Here is a 10,906-nt window from a genome sequence, read left to right as displayed (position 1 = left end):
CTAAATCAAATAAAAAAATACAAATAATATAAATGTATGTAGAGAATTTTAAACTCTAATACATGATAAATAATAACTCTTTTTGTTATTATTACGCTATTAAATTTTATTCTATATAATGCATCTATTATAACCTCATCATATAAGTTTAAAATTTGTTGGAAGGGCCAAAGCCACTGCTCCCCCCCCCCCCAGTCCGTCCCTGACCGTATAGACTATTATGTTTAATCAGATCTCAAACCGGTTGCACAAATAAAATTAATTAATTTTTATTCATTAAGATTTAAAAATAATATGTTTTTTTGTCTCTATATTTTAAATTATAATTAGATGTTCGCGTATAAAAAACATACAATTAATAATTACAAAATTAACTTGGAAATGGAGTTTGTACATTTTACAAGAAAAAAAACTTTATTTTACTCATAACAAACAATATCGGGCGACACATTTTGATTTCTGAAATTACTAATACAAAGAATAAATTATAAATTGTTTACATACCGTGGAAAGGGTAGAGAGAAATAGAAAAATGTTCCGACATAGACGAGAATATTTAGGAACGGACTTTATTAGTTTTCGCAGTAAATATTTTCTCCATATTTTAATTCGAGAATGTAATGTGAACAATTTGATTATCAAATTAGATAATAACGCATAAGCACTAAATAAAGTACATATACCGACATAAGAATAAATTACATATACCGACATAAGGACAGCGACACATAGAGGGAGTGACATGTATCACAGTTTGGTTCAAAAAATAGCGGGGAGTAGCGTCGAACTCTCTAATATTGGAGGGAGAGATTTGATTTCAATTACAATGAAAAAGTGACACGTGACATATTTTGGTTGTCATATTAGTAACATGTAATACATAGAATAAATTTACCTTCCTAAATAAAAAATCCTAAACCCTAAACCCTAACCCATAATCCTATATAAAAGACTTTCATCACACAAATTAAACCCTCAATCCTCAACTAGCTATTCCCATTTCCAACCAATCAACCTTAAACCCTAGATTCTAAACACATCTAACAGACCTTCATCACACATATTAAACCCTAAATACTCAGCTAACTATTCACCTTTCCAATTGCTAAACCGCCGAACATAAACTCTAAACCCTAAAACATATGAACCCTCCATCTCTCACATTATGTATAAAACATTCCAAAGAATTAAACAATTAAACACTATTCTAACATGATAACCTTGACAATTCACCACCAGCAACTAGCGATTTTGGCAGTGCGGTTTGAACCGATTTTAAGTCGAAAACTCATCCGATTCGAACACTTATTTTACTTGTGGTGCAGTTTGAATTGGATTGGATTTGCAGTTTTGTAAATTAACAAAATTGAAAGTATATAACGAGTCCCAACATCAAATTTTAAATAACCTACAATGACATAGCAAATCTTAACAATATCTTAAAAAACCAACGAAAACATGAACATAGAAATAAAATTATGATTTAGTTAAAATAAATAAAATAAATTACCTTTTGAACATAAAATATTTTATTAAAGGAATAATAATACATGAAAACTATATAAAATATCTAACAAATTGAAGATGTTATAAGTACAACTCTAAACAGTGTTTTAAATTAATAATATTATAACACATGAAATTAATAATATTCAAGACAGCCACAAACTTCTTTTTTTTTCCCAGTGTGACGGCCAAATACTACTTCATTCTTTCCTTCATGCAATGTTCTTTATCTCTACACTCTTCCATGCAACTTCCATCACAAATTTTCTTTTATTATTTTTTTTTGTATTCCATAACCACTTTCTTAACATAGCCCAACTACCCTTTTGGACCTACCACCACTAGTCCAGCCAACTTTCTTCAAATCCAACTCAGACCTCAAAATCAAAATCTAACTACCACACTCCATTCACAATAATAAAGGTTACAATCCAAAACCCATCAAGCAAAAAATTTAGGTCCACACCAATCCATTTAAAATCCTGCGTGCGGCCCACTACGTAAACACTCAATTAAAATTTTGATCACTTTAATTAGATCAACTAATTAATATCAAGTGTCACTTTCATTATCTGTCATTGGGGGACCCATACCTGCTCTTTTCTGCTCCTATTGAGCCTGCAGAATACACCCATCCATGACACGTGCAATCCGCAGGTGTTGAGGAATCTTTCCCTCAGCACCTTAGAATTTTCCTAAGAAAAAGGGTTAAGTACGATTTTGGTTCTTAAGGTATAGGCTAAAAAATTTTTTCGTTCTTAACCCTTTTTTTATACAAAATTGTCCCTAAGGTTCAACGTAGTTTTAAAATCATCATTTTGACCTAAATCTTAAAATTTTGTCTAAATTACTCCTAATAAAAAATTATAAAATTAAAAAGAAAAGAACATAAAAACTATTAATGGAGAAAAAAATCACAAATAAGCCATTAAAGGAACAACAACAATAACACATAATATTCAACAATACAGTATTCAAATTCAAGAATAACAATAATATTGTTAAACAAAATAAAAAAGTGAAACTGCTACATACAAAACAGAAACTTTTTTTCCCAATCATCAAAAAAAATGTTTCAAAATCTCTGATTCCGGCTCCGATCACAGTGGCACCACCGCTACCAGTTGTTGCTATGTGCCGTCGTTTCAACCCTCTTCCTCTTTTAATATGTTTGGTTTCGATTTGCCTTGTGGCCCTGGTGGTTCTTTCACATTTGGCAAATCAATTTGGGTTTCTGATTCTGTTAGCTGTTCAAACCAACTAGAATCATGATCATTTCTTGGGAGCTCGGCTAGTCTTCAAACGGCTGTTTTTGTGCCTCTTAAAGCCATAGTTGTTGAGCTTGGTTATGTGGAAACAGTACCAGAAGACCAGGGTGCTTTGGATTTGGTCAGGACAGCATTTGGTAAATCTAATGGAAAAGAGGAACCCCTGAATCATGTTGAAGCAGAGAGACAAAGGAGGAAAAAGCTTAACCAATGGTTCTACGCCTTGAGAGCTGTTGTTCCGAATATATCTAAAATGGACAGGGCATCTCTACTTGGCGATGAACAACCCGTTGTTGCTAAGGGTGTGGAAGAAGAAAAAGAAGATGAACAGCTGGTTGCTGCTAAAGAAGAAGAAGAAGAGAAGGGTATTTTGGTCATAAGGACGATTTTATATGCAAAAAAAGGTTAGAGACAAAAAAATTTTTTAGCCTATACCTTAAAGACCAAAATCATACTTAACCAAAAAAAAAAACAAACAAACAAACAAATCACAACTTGTTCGATTTTATGAAATTACATGATAAGTTGATAAATATATGTAAACTTGAATCTTATCCTCTTATTCGACTTTATCAAGTTACATTACTAATGATCAACTTCTTTTTCGTATCATTTTGGCATACAGTCGGTTTTTTCGTCGGCTATTATTGATGAATTTACCATCAGTTTTTGCAATGATTAGCGTGACAGTTTTGTTGAGCTATTAACGTTACTGTCGGATTAAAAAAACTATCGAAAAATCTTACGGCAAAGGTTGGCACGAATCCAAATTAAAATAGTGTGTCTATTACTGGCGGAATTACTATCGGATGAATCAGACGGTAATTAAGCTTTCAAAATGCATCATTTCATTAAAGAAAACCAATTTTTCGTCGGATTTTTTCGACGAAAAATCTGACGGTAAACCTATTGTAAATTTGAATTCGCATATCCCATCCCTCATTTTTGTATCTTCCCTCCCTCTCTTTTATTCTCTTTTCTCTCTCTTCTCTCACCACCAGCTACCATTGTCACTGGCGAGAAGCTCCGCTACACCTCCTCCTCTTTGAAGCACCATCATGGTCAGTGTTCTCGTCTCCGCCGTCGTTGTTGCTCCCCTTCTCCTCCCATTCTCAAGTTAATTCTTCTGCATGGCCATTCTCCCCTTTGTTTAATTTTTGTTTTTATAATGAAGTACTAACACCTCTTCCTCTACCTCCTCCTTATGGCAGCGGTTCGATATCCTCTATATTTTTTGTGTGATTCTCTTATTTCTTGTGGTTTCTTAGGTATGATTTTCTATATTTTTTTTTTGGTTTAATTACTCTGTTGGTCCCTATACTTTCACCAAATTTTTAATTAGGTCCCTATACTTTTTTTCCTTTCAATTGGGTCCCTACACTGCTTTAATTTTGTAATTAAGTCCTTCCTAGTGTAAAAAATATTAGAGTTAACTGAACATTTCTTCGCAAATTGAAGGTATTTATAATTAAAAACTTAATTAAATCTTTGACCGCATGTATTTTGGTAAAAATATTATGTTAATTTTAACATTTTTAACATGAAAAGGATGTAATTACAAAATTAAAAGTAGTGTAGGGACCCAATTGAAAGGAAAAAAAGTATAGGGACCTAATTAAAAATTTAGTGAAACTATAGGGACCGACAGAGTAATTAAACCTTTTTTTTTTGTATTTTTTTATCAGTGGCTATATTTTTTGACATGTGATTTTTTGCTAGTTAATTTTGTAGTCGTGGGATTGTGACTTTATACAACGACAATAGTGAATTTTTGTCCCACTAGGTGGGGTTGGCTACATGGATCAAACAATGCCATTAAACTCTATCATATATCATATTTATAGAGAGATTGTTTACATGTAGATTTCGTTTGACCACCTCATGAATGGTCTTCCTAAATTTTTATCTATTTTTCACCTCTTATCCATCTTCTATCTCATCTACCATCCTAATTAGAATTGTGACTTTATGTTTGAGAAATTTAAATTAGTGCTTCAACGGTGTGAATTGGCTTCAATTTAGTGAGGCTATTAGTTTTGGTGCACATTGCTATGAACCTTTGTTGTTAATCTTTTTCTGAAAATCTGCATTAATTATGTATTTAGGTTGATATATTAGCTTAATATATTAATTTTGTTAAATTGGATTAATTTTGGTTGAGTGGTCAGTAGAAAATAGGGACGGACCTACGTGTAATTAAGAGAGCATTCGCCCCACAAAATTTTTTAAAAATAATATATATATATATATCCCTTTTATATTATATTAATTTCAAAATAAAATATAAATAATTTTTTTTGTTAAACTTAACATATAATAATAATATTATTATTATTGAATTTGAGTTAGTATAAGGTTTAATTACTCTACTAGTCTCTATAGTTTCGCAAAATTTTTAATTAGGTCCCTATACTTTTTTTTTTTAATTGAGTCCTTGCACCAAATTTTTTTAATTGGGTTTCTGCACTTTTTTTTTCTTTTTATTTAGGTTCCTGTACTAATTCTTTTTTTTAGTTGGATCCATATAAAATTAATCCAATTACTACTAAGACTATAAGAGGGACTTAATTGAAAAAAAAATTTGGTGCAGGAACCCAATTAAAAAAAAAGTATAGGAACCTAATTAAAAATTTTACGAAATTATAGGAACCAACAGAGTAATTAAACCTTAGTATAATAATAAAAAATAAATAAATTCAAAAAATAGTGATAATTAATTTTATTATATTAGTTAATTGTTGATAGTTAAATTAAAATTTAGTTTTTTAGTTAAATACAACTCAAATTATTAGTGATTTTTTAAAAAATTATTTAAGTTAAAAAATATATTATTTATATATTAATATATTGTATTAATATCCATTATTAAAATGGTCTTGATTATAGTAATTACTTTGGTTAAAAATTTATTTATATTATAAAGACTATAATAAATAGATTTACCAGTTAGATACTTAAATATAAGATAATAAAAAATAAAATAATTTTTTAAAAATATATATAAAAAATAATATTATCATGTTAAAAATAAAAAAAAAGTCATTATAAATTATTATTTTTATTATTTGGAATATTATACTGTGGGTAGTTTTTATCAATATGTATAGATAGTTATAATTTAAAATTTTAAATAGATGTAAACTAATTTAAATTGGTCGAGTGATCAACTTAGTCGTCATCTTCTTAAGCAAGTATTGGGAGTTCGAATTTCATCTCGTATGGATAGCAACTCATTGACCAATTACATATTCTTAAATAAAATTCAAAGTCATAATAGATTAGTCCTTAACTTGTTAGGTATTGTTGGAAGCTAAAAAAATATATCTATACTTAAATTTTATTATATTTTTTCCTCTACTGTAAAATTTTTCTAGATCCGTCACTGGTAGAAAAGATAATCTGAGATATGTAGAAATAATAGACATAGATAAAAATGATATAATTTTTTATGATTAAAAAATAATTAAAAAATAAAAATTCTCTTTAATACATAATTAGATATTTATTTAAAATATTATTTTATTTTAATTAATTTTTTAAATTATAGTATACATTTATTTTTATTTTTTCAAAAAAAAAAAACAGCCATAAATATTTGTGGCTGAACACGACGAACATGATGAGATGTGGGGGGATATTCGCAGAAACAACACGTGCCAATATTTTATAAGGTCTGTACGGTACATAGTTTTGTAGCAACTTTAGAAAACTTTTGAGTAGTATGAGAGTAACGTAGCGCTGCTTTTGTAAAAGAGAGACAGTTGAGGGGTCCCCTTCTCTGAAACCAACTTTGTTTGCTTACTCAATTCGTCTTCCTTTCCTTTTGCTAATCTCACACTCCTCCTCTTCCATCTCTCGCAATCACTCACTCACTCTCTTTCTTTCTTTCTTCTATTGCTATGTTTCACCAATTTCACTGTTGATGAAAATGAAAAGAATATCACTATCTTCATCAAAACGTGCACCAGCTACTAATAATAATAACAATTATTACATGATGGTTAAGGAAAGTAGTATTAGTATAGATTGGGAGGTGAGGCCTGGTGGAATGCTTGTTCAGAAGAGACAAGAAAAAATTGTTGACTCTTCTTCTTCTTCTTCTTGTTCAAGTCCAATGATCAAAGTTAAGGTCTCTCATGGTTGTAATCACCATGAGGTTAATGTTCCTTCACAATCCACTTTTGGTAAGCATATGATGATCCTATATGCATTTGTCTTCATTCACTCTTTTCTATTTATCCAATTCTCTTAGTATTTGCCCCTTTTGGTGATAATAATATGAAAATATCAAGAGTTAACTTTTTGTGTGGTTTTGTTTGATGATGAGAGGTACCAAGTGGGCATTCTTTGTAAAGAATAATTATTCTTGTAAAGAAAGCTGCATTTTCTAATTGTCTCTGTATAGAATAATTTGTTTCAATGTTACGGAATTTGGCCTTCAGAATTCATCATAAAGTTTGGTATTATTCTATGTTTTTTAGTACATTGCAGTATGATTTGGATTTAATTTACATACATTTTTAGACGATTATATAATCATGTATTTACTATTATCACATAATTTCATAAGAAAAAGTATTTTATTGAACCTTTTAGCAATTTAAACATCTTATAAATTTAAGCAGTAATAGTGTATAACTTTTACTGAGTACATCTATTGCATTATTAGGTTAATAAAGTTGTTACAATTTGGCTTTAATTAAAGGAGGACAATATTTAGTATTAGCTTGTTTTTGACAAATTAAAATTCTGAAATTGAAGCATAACTAACTGCTTTAGTTGGCTCATTTTTGAAGGGCATTTAAAAGGTGTCCTTGCATCTGAGACTGGCCTAGAACCTAAGGAACAAAGGCTAATATTTAGAGGGAAAGAGAAGGAGGATGAAGAATGCTTGCACATGGAGGGAGTGAAAGACATGTCTAAGGTCATATTGTTAGAGGATCCAGCCAGCACAGAAAGGAAGCTTCAGGAGATGCAGAGAAGGCAAGAAGATATAATAATTGCAAAGGCAATTGAATCAGTCTCCAATGTCAGAACACAAGTGGACAAGCTACAACAAAAGGTAACGACTAATTTCCCAAATCAATCACAAGAAATTTTTAGTCCAATATTTTAGTTCTCAACAAATTTTAATTACTAAAACAGTCCATATAATGTTGTTCGTTATTGTTGAGGGATTAATATGAACATTTTAAAAACTTTAGAGACTATTATATCTTTTATTAAGTAAAAACAGAGACTGATTTATCTAATTTTTATTATAATTTGACATAATAATAGATTTGTCTAACAAAATAAAAGATTAGAAATTAATTTAGTGATTAAAATTTATTAAAAATTAACACTACTCATTTTTTTAGAGACCGATGTGAGATACTATTCAAAGGTAACATTGGGAATTATGATATTCTTTCGAAAAGGAGTTATATTAAGTGTACTCGTTCTATAGTGAGAATCGATCTTGATATCTTTAAACTATGAAGATTGTTTACATACTACCTTCAACCACTAAATTATAATTGATTTTGTATTTTTGTATCGTATAAATTATAAACATCTATATATAAAAATGTGATTTAATACACACGAATTATTCAAGAAGATGCTATTATTAAATAAGTGAAACTTTTTTTTAAGGTGGTTGATTTGGAGAGGACTGTTTGTGGTGGTATTAAAGTTGAGGACAAAGAGTTTGTTGTCTTGACAGAGCTACTAATAGTTCAATTGCTTGAGTTGGATTCCATTGCTGCTGATGGAGAAGCTAAAGTACAGAGAAGAATTGAGGTTAGTGATATAAACTACAAAGCTTCTTGTTGCTTTGTAAGTCACCTATTAGGGACCAATTTTCGAAATGGTTCTTAAAAGATCACATTTTCGTCAATTGTTATATAGTAAAAAAATTGTAACTTTAATTTTAGCTATGTATGTGTTGCTAAAATTTCATGGTCACCATATAATGCACTAACAAATAATTAGACCCATAATGTTACAAGAATGTCTAGATTCACAATTGGAAGGTTTTGATATTACTTTAGGTGTTCTTGTTTTCCTACCTGGTTTGTGTTTTTTCTTTTGAATGTGTATGAGGATGATTGAAGATGATCCAAAGATTAATTTAGAGATTTAATATGCAAATTTAACATTTAAGTACTTTTTATCAAATAAAGCTTATTTTTATGGTTACAACTTACAAGTTTAATTTAGTTATTTTTTGAATAATTTTATCAGTGTTTTCAACATTTATATGTACAAGTGATTAGTCTAATCCTTATTCTACACCTCATTGTTCATGATGCTGCCTCTCGCTGAGTCAAACTTTAAAATAAGTGACTCAAATTTAGCATTGTCACACACTACTAAATTTGACCATATATAAACTAATTTGGATTGATTAAGTTACTAGCTCATTCGTCCGTTTAAATAAGTGTTAGGGTTTGAATTCTGTCTTGTATATGCAGTAATTTATTGGCCATTAACAAACTCTTAAATAAAGTTTCAATCTACGACGAATTAGTTATTAACCTGTAAGACAGAAGACACTATAAAAAACCAATTAAAAACCAAATTGACCATATATATTCACTGTTAAAATTATGGATGATGTTATTAAAAACGTTACACATTATTTTGTCAAATACAGTTATTGTTGATAATAAGAGGTCACATGTAATTTCTTTGTAACACATACAGGTTCAGCGTGTACAAAGTTATGTGGACAAAATTGACAAAATAAAAGCAAGAAATTCTGCTCCTTTAGGCAATGATGCTAACAACAATGCGGTGTCAGTGACCACCAAATGGGAGCCATTTGAATCAGGAATTGGAAGCTTCACGTCACCAACTCCATTCAAATTATCAACTACTATCATCACTCAAAATTGGGAATTGTTTGAGTGATAAACAATTGTCCTTTCTAAGTTGTTTTCTTTAGGCGTTATACAAATTAACATACATACATGTATATTATGTTCTCTATGACATAAATAAACAGAAAGTGTTTTTTTTTTTCCCAAGATAAATGTTATTTTATTAATATAAAATAAAAGTATTTTCGTAAGGAAGTACAAAAGAATTGGATATTTTCATTTATCATCAATTGTGACTGAAAGACTATTAGTTTAAGAACAAGTAAAGTAAGAATAAAGGAAGTTAGCAGCATCCATCAGGTATGGATAATGAGTTCACGCACTAAACTGCTAGCTTCTTTCATTATTTCTATTATTTCTGGTGCTGGGCGTATTATCTTCTCAAAAACACATGGATTCCTTACTTTCCAAGTGCTCCAGCACAGCGCCGCTATGAAGAAGGTCTTTTTTTGTCTACTGTCGAATTGAGCTGCTGTCCAGAATAAGGCTTGTTGCCATCAACTGAAAAATGTCTCTTCTTCTCTCATCCATAGGTCAGGAGTTATTAAGTTTAGACTCCAAATTATTGAAGAAGGGGGCATTGGAACAAAGCATGAGAAATTGATTCGTCCTTCGGCATGCATCTTGGGCAAGTGGCAGGGGTAGATGCAAATCGACTGTGAACTTGTTGTAACACCGGAAGCTTTTTATGAAGACTCTTCTATAGGAAAATCTTAATTTTATGAGGTAATTTCAATTCCCAAATGCTATTCCATACTTTGTTGTTCTGTATGTTCTGGGGCCTCAATGAAGTAGGAGAATGAAAGAATCCATAAGCAATTTTGTATCCTAACCCAACTTCATATATACCATATTTTGTCCAGTACCAATTAACTTCATCCTCCTCCTCTGGTGGTTTGATTGAAAAAATTTATTGCATATATCAACTGAAAAAATTGACTCAATCAGATTTCTGTTCCAACTTCTATCAGGATTTAGTAGCGAACTAACGTAGTATACTTGCAGATTTGGTAGTGTTCCGTTCAAACCAACCGAGGTATAGGTCCCCAACGAGATTTGCTTAGTTCCAGGAGTTGTGCGTCGTCAGGGAGGTAGTCTCCAAGGGTGACCTCGGTATGGTGAAACACGACGGCGGGAGCACCTGCAAAAAGCACTCCGACGCTCAAGTAAGTGTATGAGTTATGAGAAGTAAAGAGAATAAGTTAGAGTAAACTCTGTCACCTGTCCTTCTTAGGTTGTTTTTACTCTTATTTTATAGATGACTGG

The 10,906-nt window shown here is 30.6% G+C and overlaps 1 protein-coding gene across 1 annotated transcript; it reads left to right on the top strand.

Annotated features, from left to right (window-relative positions):
- The first annotated feature begins 6,578 nt into the window (after nt 1-6,578).
- On the top strand, nt 6,579-10,509 carry LOC112766799 (BAG family molecular chaperone regulator 4). The gene is made up of 4 exons (XM_025812697.3): nt 6,579-6,958; nt 7,571-7,836; nt 8,412-8,558; nt 9,465-10,509. The coding sequence occupies exons 1-4, from the start codon at nt 6,697-6,699 to the stop codon at nt 9,669-9,671; spliced, it is 882 nt and encodes a 293-aa protein (XP_025668482.1). The 5' UTR covers nt 6,579-6,696; the 3' UTR covers nt 9,672-10,509.
- Nucleotides 10,510-10,906: the final 397 nt, after the last annotated feature.

The sequence above is a fragment of the Arachis hypogaea genome, chromosome 17, assembly GCF_003086295.3.
Source record: "Arachis hypogaea cultivar Tifrunner chromosome 17, arahy.Tifrunner.gnm2.J5K5, whole genome shotgun sequence".
NCBI lineage: Eukaryota > Viridiplantae > Streptophyta > Magnoliopsida > Fabales > Fabaceae > Arachis > Arachis hypogaea.
This window is presented reverse-complemented; position numbering and strand designations above follow the sequence as displayed.